Raw genomic sequence first — 16,774 nt, forward strand, 5'->3', positions numbered from 1 at the left:
TGAGGCAGCGCACGGCTCCGTATCTGGAGTGTTTTGGTATAGCCCTACGGAAAATGTGTTGTACGGAAGGCACCGAGCATGAAACACTAACAAGAGTAGGCCACGCCACTAAATCACACTGTGTAATCTATCGTTTGTGGGATTTCTGGGATTTCTAGGGTTTATGATTAGCAATATGTACGCAATTTAAATCCCTCCGTATTTTTCGGTAACTCCAAGTAACTTTATCACACAACTTTGTGTTACCATTTTCTCAACGCTGTGCTTTTATCGATGATATACGTTGAATGTTTCATCATTTAACCCGCGCACCGACGGGGGGGGCGGATATCCGCCCCCCCCCCTGAGGTTTTTCGCGAATAGCGGGAAAACCGCGGCGCGTAGCGCCGCGAAATTTGGTATGACTATTCCCTTATCAATTTTACACATGGTGTGCAAGTTTGAACCTCCTACCTTTCAAGGTCAGGTCACCAGGTCACTTTGAATGACCCAACCTCAAGTCACTTTTTTGCAACTTTGTCACCGTGCCAGAGCTACAGTAGATGTCGGAGGCCTTTGAAAGTCGCAGGATGTTATTAGGTCATTAGTAGCTACAATTTGTATATCTCGGAATTTTGATATCGGTGACCTAAGGTCAGGTCAATTTCGCGACCTCCCCATTATAAGTCAATGGGGGAAAAATCAACTCCCTGTTTTTACCACTAAAACGGGTCGGAATGGCCCCATATACCATACATGACTTCATATACGATCAACCTTCACTACCTTGAGGTCTGTTTTGCTGTTGGGCAGCTGTGAGGTCATGTGACGTCATCAAAGGTCACCAAAGGTTTTTGGCCAATAACTCCGTACAGGAACAAGATACAGACGCGTGGATGGTCTCATTGTGTTCAGCTCGTCAAGACGCATCGAATGATATACATGATGACCTCGAGGTCACGTGACCTGAGGTCAACCTTTGACCTTGACCTTTCGAGGTCAACATATATATCATTCGATGCGGATTGACGAGAGGATCACGATGATGCCCTTAGTTTGTTCCTAGCTTGACTAATTCGAAAGTTATTCGAGAAAAACTCTCTCCATATTTAGCGCCGCCATTTTGACTTTTTCGACCCCTGTGACGTCATCTTTGACCTGACCTGAAAATGACCTTAGTAAAAATTGTAGATCTTGACCGTGCGTATCCGATGCCGTTTACCGCTTGTCGCTATCTTGCTTCGTTCTCGAGATCTCTGGGGGGGGCGGTCATCCGCCCCCCCCCCCCCCGTCGGTACTAAGTTGGCGCAGACCCCCGTCGGTGCGCGGGTTAACCCTTGCCCGTACAGGGGATCGAACAGACCCCCTCGGTTTTTCGCAAATAACTCGCGTAAAAAGCGGCCGATCGCGACGAAACTTTCAGTACCCTCAAGCTGATCAATTTTACATCTATCCTGAAAATTTGATGACCCTGACCCCAATGACCTTTAACCTCTGACCTACTTTTCGAGACCATGTTTGGCCAGATCGCGATTCGGCGTATGTCGGCTCGCATTAGCCGCGCGTTGGCAATCATTTCATGGTCTCAAGCGTTCAAACATGTGATGTGATGTTAGTCCCACGCATTAGGGTGGGTGTCAAGGTCACCTGAAGGTCAGGTCAGGTCACTGACCTTTGATGACCTCAGTTAACTTTTTCGAGTTTTACATGCTTCTAGGCTAGTTTTTTAGCTGAGTTCGAATTTAGCAACCATTTGAACATTTACGAAGTAGTTTTGGTGCATTCGTAACATGTTACGAAGCTTTCAGAGGCGGTTGACACGTATTACGATTATCCGGCAGGACCCCTACTGCTTGACCTGACCTGACCTTACCCGACCTGGCCTAAATGCATGACGACATCATAGGGTAGGGTGGGGTAATTTGAACATGTGGGGCAATTTGAACATAGTGTGAATAACAGAAAATTACAGAAAATCCATAAGTGGCATGACAATAAGACCAATGAGAGAAATTATCGTAACTAAAAGGGCTATCATATGAACGGGGTTTTAAGTTTCAGGGAATGAAGATGTTGACGCACAGTGTAAAACATCAATTTCGCAAATAAAAACACCTAACAACACGTCATTGCAACTTCATTGCAGCGCAAAATCTTGCATTGCTAGCGCCTAATACGCAACGGCTTTTGTTGTATAATGACCTAATCAGCTCCGTCAATCCAAGAAATTTGCTTTTGAACCCTGTTTTTTAAAATGGCAAAATAACTTTTAGCGTGGGGTAATTTGAACATAGTGTGAGAATTTGAATGAAGACAGGGATAGCTCCGAAAAAACAACGCTCCCAGTTTTTTTTTTTTGCCAATATTTTCGACCCAAGGCAGTAGCTGATAAGTGATGCCAGTTCTAGAAAATTTACGTCTAATATCCGTCTAATGTCCGGCATTTTTGTTGATTTTCCGTCCAAAAATGTTAAAGTAAACTATTTGTCCGAATATGTCCGAAAATTATGCAGCTATCAACACTCAAAACCGTCATTTATATTGCTTATCATGTAATTTTACCAGCCGAAAAGTGTTCATTATATTGAGATCTTAACAAGCTTTCCATTCGCCAATCAATGCTATGCACGATTACTTTATAAAAAGCGCTGAAGTGTAGCAAGCCATCGTCCAATATTGTCCAGTCTGCTACCTTTGTCCAAACAATTCCGAATTGGACATTGGACAAAATCAGCACTCCAAATGTCCAGGTTTCGATTGGCACCACTTTAACAGATGTGGTACGGTTGGGAGAGTTGTTATCGAACAAAAATGATAGACGTTCTGTTAATTGAAGAGGGGCGAATTCTGTCAACTGACCGGTGTGCAGCGTGCAGATATTGATACTCTGCAACTGTTATTTTTGCTGTTGTGTAGATTTTTCAAGTGAAGGTATGTTTAGAATTGTTCTCCCTATTTGTTTATGGGTCAAACAACATCGGTGCTGGCGAGACTATCGTTTTTATGACAGGTAAAGGCAGTATGTTCAAATTACCCCACGGTTGGGCAATTTGAACACACCGTGACTTGGTGGAGAAGTGAGGCTATACTATTCAAGGTATGCTCGGCTCGTCCAAAAATGAGCGTTAGGCGGCATGGGCGGACATCGATAGCAGCGCCTCTATCGGTCACTAGGGAAAGCTGGGCTGTAGGCGACGAAATACCGGCTGGGTTGTCACACGTTGAATAGGTTAATAGCCATCCGTCTTGTGAAAAAGTTGAACTTTTGCCTTTAATATTTCTACTGGCAATTTTAGAAGTGTCTTCTCATGGATTACAAAACCGTTTAGATTATTGTATTCACTTCAAGCCTTCCCTATTGTTCTTGATGATGCGGGAACTATTTCTAATTAGTGTTTCTAGCTTTGTAAAAGAACATATTGTGCAAACGATGAAAAAAGCATAAATGGAAGATTTTAAATGCAATCTTCTCTAACAATTAATGATAAATTCTCTACATATCAAGGAAAAGGTGCATGCTATTTGATAATTTAAAGTTCTTGGGGCCAGTTGTTTTCTTCTTTTCTTACGTCGCCCCAATGGCCGCGAATACACTTGTGATAACGCCTATCGGGCTTGCATGGTGAAAGCAAGTGACACTTGCGCTACTGAAGCAGTTTTTCTTCATCCAGGGTTCACACAGAAAAATATTGACACCGTTAGCGGTGTAATTGCACAGTACATATCTGAGCACTTGAGGAAAGTTGATTTAGTCCCTTCCCCGCTTAAATTACTCGCGCTTCTAAATGAACACCAGGAAGAAGGTAATAGAACACTGTTAGGAGGGTTGGGTGTTTTACTACATGTAGCAAAACACCCAACCCTCCTAACAGTGTTCTATTACCTTCTTCCTGGTGTTCATTTAGAAGCGCGAGTAATTTAAGCGGGGAAGGGACTAAATTAACTTTCCTCAAGTGCTCAGATATGTACTGTGCAATTACACCGCTAACGGTGTTAATATTTTTCTGTGTGTTGAACTGGAATTTGGTACAACGGAGAAGACGTAAAAATATGTTCAAATTACCCCACACTACCCTATGTGATTACAACTAGAAAAAAACAGCAGCCACACTTTACGACTTTCTAACAGGTCCCGATTTTCCCGACATTTGTGTCATTGACCTGACCTGAAATATCACCCAATGACCTAGGACCCTAAAATTGTGCATCATCGGCTTCCTCTCGTCACGGGCAACACGCTCGGTTTTTTTTTGCAAACTTCTAACTCGATCAGGGGCCAAACAGCAAGAAGGGTCCAACGGACCCCCTCCCCCAAAATAAGCCCCTTTTACGTTCGAGGCTGGCAAAATACCATTAAGGGCGAGGGTTAAGCGTAGAGTGCAAGTTAAAATTTGTCCTAAATCCAGTGCAGTTAATTGGCCGGTAAAGGTTCTGTCGTAAGCTATCCATTCCGCTGTCAATCAATCTATGTATGCTGAAGGGCTGGACACCGCAAAAAAATCATCTTTGTTCTACCGTAGTTCAGCAAATGTTGTTGATAAATGTCTGACAGCCATTTGTTTGCATACTCGTATGACTTGACTTTTGGACATCTTGACATGCCTTGAAGGTGCAATGTGTGAGTGCAGGTGCTACTTCCAATTATATAATTTTACCTTTTAAATTAATTCAATAAGGATATAATATTAGCCGGGCTCACGACGGGCATCTGGCAAATGCACCCAATCCCACGAAATCTGCAGTTAATCTCTTTTATTACAAATACATTCATTTCATGAATTTTTCAGGATTTTAATCGAAAATAATATCTGATAATTCGAATAATAATGTCTAGAAGCATCTGTGCAACCCAAACGGACAACTTTCAAGAACCACAATGAACCTTATTTGACCAAATATGCACCTAATCTACACCAAGTGTGTACTGGAAGGCCGTCGTGGAAACGGCTATTATACCACTTTCCTTTTTGCATTTTCCTAAATGTTGTCATTTCAGTAAAGCAATCATAGATATGCATAAGGATTCCACTTAAAAAAAGTCAAGTCTGCGTGTGCATAAGCACAGCTCTCCCTTCGGTGCAAAAAGACAAAACAATAGGAGATGAAATGCAATTTTTTATTGAGCGAGAGATGAATCAAAATGGCAAAGACACACATGCATGGCGAACACAAAACTTAGTGGTAATAGCCGGAGCGGTATCCATATCCGTAAGACCGGGGTGCGTATCCGTACGAGCGGGAGGCGTATCCGTAGCTACGGGGAGCGTATCCGTATCCGGTGTGTCCGTATCCGTAGCTGCGAGGAGCGTATCCGTATCCGTAGGAGTTGTAGCCCAGAGAGCGGCGGTGGCGGCCGTGGTAGCCATAGCTACGGGGGCCATAGCTGCCGTAGCTGCCGTAGCCGTATCCGGCACGACGGTATCCACCGTAGTAGGCTGGGGCGGAGCGGTATCCGGAGTATCCGTATCCGTATCCGTGTCCGCTAGCAGAGACAACAGCCACCAGGGCAGCCAGACACAGCAGCTGCAAAGAAGAAAACATTCATCAGGAAAAATCGTACGCGTGTCATTCTTTGCCAGGATGTAAGAACAGCAGGCTTTCACTCATGTTCCTTGTTTTTATGCCTAAGCGGTGTTATAGCAACTGATAAGCTTTAAAGTTACATGTGCCTGACCCTTCTCGATGAGTGCTGTGAAAATGAAATCGCAACATGTTTTAACAGTCAGAGCAAAAAAAAAATATTTTTTCCAAAACTTACCGCAAGCTTGGCGTTCATCTCTGCGGCTTGTAGTTCCTCCGACTGCTGGGAGAGTAGATCAGTGAGTGTGTGATATCCACCCGCCGTCCGGCGCTTTTATACGCGGCCCGCCCCGTATGTCCGACCTTGGCTTCCGCCTCACGGTGATTGGTTTGGTGCTGACGTGTTCCATTTGGTCGAACAGTATCGCAAGGCACAGCTCATGCAACCGAGGAATGCCTTTAGTACGTATATAGTATATTATGAAAGCAGATTTGAAAGGTAAAATGCGACTTTTGCACGAAAAGCATCTAATTCTAGCCCTCGCGGGACCTATCGGTTTTCTACATATATGTTACAGGCAAAGTGAAAATTCGGGCATTTTGCAAAATGCCTAGGCAGTTTGCAAACTGCCTGACCCACCAGGCATTTTGCAAACTGCCTGAAATTGTTTTCTCAGGCATTTTCCAAAATGCCTGACATCAAACCCACACTAGCGAAGATGTATGGGTAAGCATCATTTGTAACTGCCGATTACAAAAGTTAAGCGCTGTCAATGCGCACCAAGTGAGAGGACACTGCGTTCTCCGGGTAGCGCCGCCGAGTTCAGGTCAGTGAGCCCCAGCGGCCGTCGGGTGACGAGCACCGGGCGTGGTTTCGTTGGTAAACATGCGCTCGGTACAATGATTGCACTGTTTCTAAGAGCCCTTGGTGGCTTTTTGAAAATACTATGGGTGGATATTGATCAGAAAAGAATGTTTTTTTATTTACAAAAATTTGACTGTTACACGTTTACATTATCAATCGTCTCTGCCGGAACAGTAGCCCACCGGGGCAGAATAGGTACTGGACATCGCAGCTTTTATACACACGGCTACAACTCCGTATATATGAAAGGTACGGAGACGGTGGCTCAAGTCCATTCAGTGGTGGCTCCATCTCGACGGAATTGACGCAAGGCGTTGGTATACAGTGTCACGAAATTGATGCACGATTGGCACGGTTTGTTATGTTGTCCCTCCCATGTCCCTCCTGAGTGCTGAATGGATGTAATTTTAACGGGTCCGGCACCAGGGCACCTGGTCCAGCTGGCACTCGGCATCTAACTCGGCCATGCCCCGGTATCTGAAGACTTTACCCTGAAGCTGAAGCCGCTCAACCTCAGGTTGCAACGCTGACTTACCGTCAGCCAGAAGTGATGCAGCTGGATTTAACCAAGACCCACCAAATATGGACCATTCAGGACTAGACATTCAGACTTTTTCAGTGATGAGGCGATATTAGAGCTCTTCTAAGACATTGACAGTCCCCAACAACCAGTTCTGGGCCAACAGCATCTCCGGAGGCGCTGCACCGTCGAGATGGTGAAGCATCCACTGGGGATTCTCGTTTGAGGCATGATGGGCTACAGAGGCGTCTTTGAGCTTTTTCAGGTGCCGCAGGGAAAGACCACGCCGCTGATAACTTGTCAGCGAGGTGATGGAGAACACTGACGCAACTATACGCTGCAATCAATTTTGGGACACAAGTACAACATCCCGCAACAATTTCGTGACACCCTGTAGGTATTCGTGACCGTGGAATGTGTTTAGGCTCAGGCACAGTGGAACGTTGATGGCCAATGCCTGTAGTCAACAAAATGGAAACTCAGGCATTTTGCAAAATGCCTGGCCTATTCAGCTTTGAACTATTTCAGCCCGAAACAGCCCGAAACCATTTCCAGCCCGAACCCATTTCCAGAAGCCCAACATTATGCTGAGTGGTCCAAGTGCAATGAGGGAACCAGCCTTAGAAGGATAATAGACTGACATGCTGGAAAGACACTTTTAGGTTATATCATTACGTTCATTATTTTAAAATTAACAAATTTGTAATGGTTGGAAAAAAACTGAAGCACAATCTGTGCTGTCATCGTGACAGGGCTAGCTAACACCCGTCAATGACCTATCTCAGATCTGATCTCGATATGTCCCTCAAATTGCTTTGGATAAAAGCGGCCACCTTGTGATAGGTCGGATATTCGCGAGGCCTTTTCAGCTCCGCTGCCCTTCACCTTGACGGTAATCGGCGGCGTGGCTCTGAGACCGGCGCCGCCATGTAATTAATAGGCCCACGCCCCGGCCAATCCGTCGCCCCTGCAGTGGACGCAGCGCGGCCATAGACGAACGCAGCCAGCCGTGACGCGCCGGAGGCGTTCCTGACGCGCCATCTGTCCCCTCTGCGCCACAAGTCGCGCTCAAAAGTGATAAATGTTCCGTGTCGGAAGTTAGGTGCTCAAGGTCACACAAATCGCGGAACGCTATTTTTATCTTTTGTAAAAATGCTCGAGTGACATGAGACATCATTGGAAGGAGCGAACAATTTCTACGCCGCATTATATGAAACGTTCTCCAATGGACACTTGTGCCGTTGCGCTCGTTTGAAAACTGTAGCTCACGGAATATTTATCAAAGCTCCTACAGCAATGCATATTCATTCATAAACAAAACAATCCTTTCCTCTAAATTTGGAAATAGTCAACGCCTTACAGTATAGATCTGCTAATCTTTTCCAGACTTACCAGAATAACAGATCACGATTTGCCAGCAATCAGCACCCTATCTGATCGCACGCGCCGAGTTGTAATGCTTAACAACAGGTCCTTGGATTTCACTGCAATAGAATGGGGCTTGCGGCATGGCCCTGACTGTCACCTCCGGCCGGTTTTCAATACCAGTAGCTGCTGACAAGGTACCGTAGACTGCTTCAGCTTTAGACTACTGGCAACAATGAAAATTACAAACAAACAGCGGTGAAAACATTCTCCTGCTTTGGCGTGCTGGCTGGTGTCATTGTCCTCCAAAGAAAGCCGTTGAATGCATCATATCTGTCATCATATCTGTAACATCATGTCTGCAACAAGCACAACATATCTATACCCAAGCTGCAAGGGAGACAAAGCAGACCGGAAGAGAGCACTAAGTTTCTCAGTGTTGCTTAGTGTCTGGAGAGCTTCTCGGAACTTCCGAGTATCCAAATGTTATATATTCTATTCAATGCTAGTCTGCCATATGGAGCATACTCGTACATACATACCCGAAAGCAACACGTCAAAAAGAGAGCATTTATTTCTAGGCTAACCCAAAACATTCGAAATTCACCTCTTTTATAAGCGCAATATCTGCCCACTCAGCACGGATGGTAATTGAAGTCATGTCAGCCCCCTGTGGGAGCCCCGCCGGACTCGGGGCCGGCTCTCTCCCACATTCATCCCCAGCGAGTGGCCCCTCGCCAGCGGGCAGTGCCTGCAGCCCCGCTCCAGCAGGGGCCAGTCATGCCGCCCCGGCAGAACGCCTCTAACCGCAGACAGTAGACACCCGATGGCGCCCCTGATCGAATTTCCGTCACTGGGGGGCCAGGGTTATCGTGTCCCGCGCCGGCACTTCCACTGTGAGCAGACGAGACCTTGAGGTAGGAAGTCAAGCATAAAGAAAATACAAATGGGCTATTAGTTGCGCTCGTCTTAGGAAAAGGTCACAACAATGGGCTAGAATTGCTTTCCCAGCCTTCACTGCATTATAACATGATATGCCTGTAAATAACTAGTGGTTGGTGAAATCATGTGATCAAAAATGCACTTATAGAACCGGAAATTGTACGTTTATTCTGTAAAATGTATATCAAGTATTTCTATTATGTCAATTCGCTCAATGTTAATTAAGAAGTATAAAACGAATTCTTATCATATTTTGAGTGCAAGAATTCTCGTCAGAGAGCTAAGGGAGCACTGTATGTATGTATAGGTAGGCATGTTACCAAGGCATCAAATTAGATGACCGTTCATTTTCAATTCATCTCCATGCTTAATTTGCGTCAATCACTTCATTTTAACCGTACTTGCAAAGACAAGTTTATACTTTGATTTCTAATTCGTATATGATGTAAGATACACCAAAACCACCCAACGTTTAGTGTTATTTACTTTTTTCAAGGGTGATATGACACATTTTACCTAGAGTCTAGTACGTTTTTCGGTTTCGTTCGAATATAGTGCGGGTACTTTTTCACAAATTTATTCTGCCTTGCATGACATGTTGACATAGTTATACATACACACATACTACAAATTAACGTCTTTCCTAGCCAACAAAGCAGACGCTTTGATTTCGGTAGGTAACTAGAAGAAAAATCGTAAAATGATATAAGAATGGTAAAAGTTGATTCTACTTTGGTGAAGGAATCAATCGCTCTTTATTGATATATTTAATCTTTATGATGCAGCGCCACTTGCAATTTGACATTCATGCACACTGAAAACAATTTAACCCAAGGCTGGCGAGTAAACCGGTGTTTTACGGGTACCCCTATCCGCAACCATTTTTAACCACCCTCCCAGGAGTAGTGCTAGGTCCCATTGCGGTGTAGTCGTACTTGCTCTGAGCGGATATAACCGCTGTCAGCGAACAAGTCCACTGAGAGCAGGGACGTCTACACTGCAATGGGACCTTACTGTACTCCTGGGACGGTGGTTAAAAATGGTTGCGGATAGGGGTACCCGCAAAACACCGGTTTACTCGCGGGCCTTGGGTTAAATTGTTTTCAGTGCAGAACAAACGAAAAGGAGAAAGCAATATATGAGATGTTGCATCAACGTAGGTTTATGAACCGATAGAAAAAGGTTACAAAACTGAAAGTGCATTTCTGCTTGAGATATCGAATGTGTTGTTAGATGTAAAAGCTATTACCTATGTAACCAATCTCAATGTGCATATTTTGCTACAGCAGATAATGTCGTACGCAGTCTAATTTTCAGTGGTTGATTTTATCCGTAAAACGTGCAATCTAAATCCACGTGAAAGACGTTACACCTTCCCTGATCCGGGACCCCACCAACTCCATCTAACACTTCTCCCCTATGAGCGCTGTTTCTCGAATCATGACGCACCACCTGGCGCCCCGCACCACCGCGCCGCCCCCGCCGCGCCGCGGGGCGCCGCCCGCGTCCGCAGTCGCGAGGTTCCGGGTCGTTCCCCAGATTTGCCCTCGGGCGGTGCCTGCACGCAGCTCCGGCAGTCACTGGGGAGGGGAGCGGAGGGAGGGTGTGGTCCGCTCGACGTGCGCTAAGCAGCGCCGGCGCCGGCCCGCGGCTGCCACGCCCTCTGCACGGCGTGCAGTAAGACCCGGGATTCGGGACCGGGTCCAAGGTGGATTGTGGGTGGGGACCGGGGAAGGTTGAGTGACGAGGGAGGTGACGCTGACGGGTTAGGGGTGGGTGCACAATGCGGATGTGCGCGTGTGTCATAGACATTTATGTTTTTTTATATCCAGGACCCTCTTGACCACTTCCCTGATGATATGCGCCGGTGTATCAGCCTGGGCCCCGGGCTAGATTAATGTCAGTAACAAGGATAGAAGTGGGGGACCGAAAAGCTCACTTCGAATCAACTTTTAGGCGGTGGCCGTTAGCGCAACTCGGTGGCCACTGCCAGTCTCTCAGGCAGTGGCCACCGCTTAGTCTCGGCGCTTAGTCTCAGCAAAGCGCCATCGGGTAGTCATTCCCTCCCAGTGTCTCCCCCATCCCCCACCCCCACCCCTTACCAAAATTCCATTTTTTATCATCATATGACCCAGAGATGATCAGTTTGAACGGAAGGGTCTCAAACAAAAAATGTCATGGCAGGATCCCTTCAGTCTCACGCGTTCATGATAAGGTTATGTAACAAAAAAAAAAAAAAAAATACCGAGTAGTACTCCTTGGAGCGTAAAAAGGCGTGGCCTCAGCGCTGTGGTTTTTGTGCTGTCGGAAGAGGGTCATTTGGTATTCACGGAAGGCATCAGGGTCGTGAGCGATGTGGTCCAATGACTCAAAACACTTAATTCGGGGCCTAATGTGTTCGCGCTACTTGAGCTCCTAAACGGCGTGTATAATGCATTTGGGCTAACCACATGTGTAAGGGCTGGTGACAGATGATCTCTCACAGCTTGACAGCAAGGAATAAGGATGCTGCAAAATCACATAAAGCTGACTTTGTAGTTAGAGGATAGTTTGTAGGTATGCTATCAAGCACGCTGCACATACATAGGAACAAAAGCTAGGCGATAAACGTATGCGAAAGATTGCCCACTTTATGGTGTTGCATGGCTAGCCTTATAAAATATTTTCATCTACATATATAGGTGCAGTCTCTTGTTAGTGCAGATATATCGGTTTCGCCGTTCTCAGAATATTACACAAAACAGTTTCTGCCATGAACACAACCTTGAACTGTCAGGTGTCTGAATAATGCATATGCTTCACTGATTGTAAGACACGCAATCGGGTTGCAAGGCAATAACGTGGTTTTATGCTATGATTTTCTGCTCAGCAGCTGATTGACTCATCCGGCAGGTAAAATGAGAGCATACTAAACACGGTACTTGGGCGGTAGACGGGTTCCGTCTTTCCTGGTTTTTGCTTTGTTATACCTCGCAGCGAGTGAAGACGTGATTCAAAGTACTTTATTGAGGTTGCAGCCAGCTCTGCTTCCATGCTACCATGATTTTAAAGTAAAACACTCATGCAAGCTTTCATGCAAGCCAGCAGAGCGTGCGAGGTCACGGAAATGCATCAGACAATCAACAATAAAATGTCGGGCCTCGTTCCGATTTTTGCAGGTATATTCGCTTCATGGCCCTTTCATAAATTAAGGCTGGGGGGATCCAGAGCGTCGTAAGCCTCGTCGCAGCTGCGACGTGTCGCAAGTTGTGTAGTAAGTCGTTTTTGGAGGGATCAATTGATGAGTAGCGTTACTTAAGAAGTAAAGTCTATCGCAAAGTGCCTGATTTGCGACACAACTTACGAATTTGAAATAGCAGTCGTAAGTTGTGTCGGAAGTTGATATGGCCTTGAGGGAGAGGTCACAGGTCACAGGTCATTGGGGTCATGGTCATGAAATTTGCATGGTACGTGGAAAATTGTTGAAACTTGAGATCCTGAAAATTTCGTTGCAATCCGTTGCCGCTAACGCGAGTTATAAAGCAAAAACCAACGGTTCGTCTATGAGGCCTCAATCCGCGCCAGCGAGAGTGTTGAACATGGTGCATAATATGTTATATTCACATTTATTGGGGTATTCAGGGATATATAGTAGCCTAACACCATTCCAGCAACTACTGGCGAATCCAGAAAGGCGGTCTTGGACGTTGCGAGGGGCATCCCCCAAAAGATTCTCCAAATTCTAAAAACGATGTGTCCCAGATGACCCCCATGACCTCGAATTGATCTCTGTGATGACCCCAAGTTGACCTCTGTGACCTGACGTGTCCCAGATGACCTCCAATTGAGCTTTGTGATGACCCCAAGTTGACCTCTGTAACCTGACGTGTCCCAGATGACCTCCGTGACCTCCAATAGAGCTCTGTGATGACCCCAAGTTGACCTCTGTGACCTGACGTGTCCCTTGATGACCCCCATGACCTCCAATATAGCTCTGTGATGACCCCAAGTTGACCTCTGTTACCTGAAGTGTCCCAGATGACCTCCGTGACCTCCAATTGAGCTCTCTGATGACTCCAAGCTGACCTCTGTCACCTGATGTGTCCCAGATGACCTCCAGTTGAGCTCTGTGATGACCCCAAGTTGACCTCTGTAGCCTGACGTGTCACAGATGACCTGCGTGATCTCAAATAGAGCTCTGTGGTGACCCCAAGTTGACCTCTGTGACCTGACGTGTCCCAGATGACCTCCAATTGAGCTCTGTGATGACCCCAAGTTGACCTCTGTAACCTGACGTGTCCCAGATGACCTCCGTGACCTCCAATGGAGCTCTGTGATGACCTCAAGTTGACCTCTGTGACCTGACGTGTCCCATATGACCTCTGTAACCTCTAAGTGACCCCTCTGATGACTCCAAGCTGACCTATCTGACCTGATGTGCCCCAGATAACCGCCATGACCTTCAATTGAGCTCTGTGATGACCCCAAGTTGACCTCTGTGACTTGACGTGTCCCAGATGACCTCCGTGACCTCCAATTGAGCTCTTTGATGACCTCAAGCTGACCTCTGTGACCTGGCGTGTCCCAGATGACCCCCAATTGAGCTCTGTGATGACCCCGAGTTGACCTCTGTAACCTGACGTGCCCTCAAGCTGCCTTCTGTGACCTGACGTGTCTCAGATTACTTCCGTGGTCTCCAATTGAGCTCTGTGATGACCCCAAGTTGACCTCCGTGACCTGAAGTGTCCCAGATGACCTCTGTAACTTCCAATTGTGACCTCAATCTCCAACTCTACTAACTCTCTGTGACCTCATACTCTCTTAACTCATTTCTTCTAGAGATCGCTTCTAGATGCCCTATAGCGCCACGAATCTCCTGTGATCGATCCCAAAATTCATGGCAACTCACGTGAGCGTTAGCAACCACAAGTCACCCAGTTGAGACAAAACTTCAGAATCAGAGAACATGCTTGAACTGGCTGTCTCATAAGCTCGCAAACCAGAAGGGTGAATGTTCCTTCATGCTTGATAGAGTTTTCGACCTTACTGACGCTTACTACGGGATCAGCTGATCGTGTAGCCTTTTAAATTCTCGAGTAAAGCGGGTATTTAAACCTTGTCGCAGCTACGTTCTGTCGTATCCTCCGACAAACCCCTCTTTCCTCAACATCCCTCCTTTTTCGCTACGACACAACTTGCGACGGGACATGTGTCGTAACTTGCGACGTGTCGTAGATGGACTTGCGACGCCCTGGATCCCCCCGGCCTAAAAGTTACGTAACTGCTAACGCTTATGCAACTTTTACATCTTACGTAATAAATTGCAAGGTAATACAAGAACACCTACACTATCGAGCATGCAAGATAACGACAGATAGTTTCCAATACCCACCATAAGAAGCAAACAAACTTATTAACCCGCGAGTTGCTGGGGGGGGGGGGCGTTAAACGCCCCCACTTTTTTCGCCGGGCCATAGCATAAAAACGGCGCGCCACAGGCGCGCCAAATTTTGGTTACCTGTAGGAAATTGATTGCAGTTTATTGTGACAAAGTTTCAAAAAAATCGGTCGGAAATTTTTGAGATATCGAGGTTTTAGTGACGTCATGATTTCCGAGTTTTCGACAAAAACGGCATATGTTCAAAAAATCATAAAATCACAGAATAGACATACAGACATGCCGTAAACGCCATTAGACTGCCAATACAATGAACAATCAAATGGCCATCTTCGATTATTGATTATCGTTCCACATTTTCCAAAATCTTGAACTGAATCTTGGCAATTTCTCGTGACTATACTTCACAACCATGATACATGCATTTCTTAAATTGAACTTTTTGAGCGAAATACGTACACATATGATAAAATGAATGTCACCATCGTGTTCTACGCCCCAAATTACCCATAAAACATGTGTCACAGGCTGCAAATATCAGTTTTGATTTTCGGGGATGTGTGCCTACCCGGTTGACCTGACCTTGACCCTGGCCTATGCTTGACTGACCTCTACATGGAGCTGACACTCTTGTAGGCCTTATATGATGGATTAGTGCACCGTTTTGACAGAGTTTATGACGAGAGGCGCCCATTGCGAAGTCCTGAAGTCCATGCTACTGTCAGCCCGATTTCAGGTGTTTGACCTGACCTTGACCCGACCTGTGACCTCAAAATTCAACTTAAAAGTATTCATCTGAAGCGTCTCGTCGCGTTCTTTCGTTTGCCGCCTCGTGCGTTTCGCTGCGCCTATTGGTTCTCGAGTAATCGGCTGGGGGCGTTTAACGCCCCCCCCCCCCCAGCAAACGGTGGGTGGCGAAATACCCCAGCAACTGCCGGGTTAAAGGAACCCTCCCACCTTCAAAAAAGTTAATGAATTGGCATGAAAGTGATGTCCCTTGGTTCAGAAAGAGCGAAAACGAATATCTACCAAATTTCCCCGAAAAATATTCACTGGTTTCAAGATATTAGGCTTTTACTTTTGTTTACTTTTGGGATCTCCCCTGTTACTAGCGACTTTATTTGGAAGCAATAATTTGGCAGCCTTAAAGTGCGGCAGACGTTGCGCGCAAAGCAGCGTATACCACCACGTGTTAACGATGGTTTTAGTCTAAGATTTAAAAATCGTTAGATCTCCGCTGACGTCACAAATTCTAAGGGGGCATTCCAATGTATTAGCCCCTTAGAATCCGAAAACTGCAAGTTTGAAATTTCATATCTTCGAATTAAAGCATTTTTCGATGTTGTGAGTGCCCAAACCGGTATTTGCAGGCCATGGCCACCAATTTGGCTATCTCAACTCAAAACTAATGTTAATGTGGGAGTGTCCCTTTAAACAGAATATGCAGTTCAACAACCTCAACAATCGTTCGGCTGCTCAATCTTTACCAGCTTGTAAATTGTATTCGAGTGTATTATACATTTAAGAGTGATCCACATTCCAATTGCGTGACAATTACTGCTCAGAAACCTTCAACTTTCTTGGCTCTTGCTAGCAAAATACTCCCCCCCCCCTCCCCCTCTAACACACACACAGATAAAAAAGCGATCTCGCTCGACGGTTCGGCGCCCACCGGAAGTTCGGCGATCTCCGCTCAGTTTTGGGCGTCACCGTCCGGCACCATGGGTGTCACGTGCGGCCTTCGGCCGGCTACTGACCGGTCGTTGTGACGTTCCGCGCCGTGACGCAGTCACGGTCGGCCCGTGACGTGGCACCCAAGTCGTGATCATGCTGACCAGACGGTCTGCTGTGCCGGGTTCCCAGAAATGTGAGTGGCGTGAGACGCTGCGCGAATGGATGAAGTTACAGCGTGGGGATCGTGATATAAACGAGCGTCAGTCAGGACTCGGCTCCTTGGAAAGTGGCTGATAATTCCACGCAAACGGTGACAACTAAATGCAGGTGGAATGTAGTGGTTAGGTATTCGAAATTGATCGTTGCCAGTTTGCATAGAATTCAATCGGAATGCAAATGCGATCGATACAGTCTTCTGTTCTTCGGCTACGGGGTCTTCTGAACAATAAGTTACCCACGACTAATTAGTCCAACAACCTCAATAGCTCACCGTCGACCAGCCTGAATAATTACCGTAAACTGTTGTTGTGTC

At 46.2% G+C, this 16,774-nt stretch overlaps 1 protein-coding gene across 1 annotated transcript; it reads right to left on the bottom strand.

Moving 5' to 3' along the window:
* Positions 1–5,081: 5,081 nt before the first annotated feature.
* On the bottom strand, positions 5,082–5,842 carry LOC122373801 (prisilkin-39-like). The gene is made up of 2 exons (XM_043352171.1): positions 5,738–5,842; positions 5,082–5,502 (listed from the first exon to the last, which is right to left on the bottom strand). Exons 1-2 carry the CDS (start codon positions 5,753–5,755, stop codon positions 5,155–5,157), a joined length of 366 nt encoding a protein of 121 aa, XP_043208106.1. The 5' UTR covers positions 5,756–5,842; the 3' UTR covers positions 5,082–5,154.
* Positions 5,843–16,774: the final 10,932 nt, after the last annotated feature.

Source organism: Amphibalanus amphitrite, unplaced genomic scaffold, assembly GCF_019059575.1.
Source record: "Amphibalanus amphitrite isolate SeventyFive unplaced genomic scaffold, NRLGWU_Aamphi_draft 001553F_arrow, whole genome shotgun sequence".
NCBI lineage: Eukaryota > Metazoa > Arthropoda > Thecostraca > Balanomorpha > Balanidae > Amphibalanus > Amphibalanus amphitrite.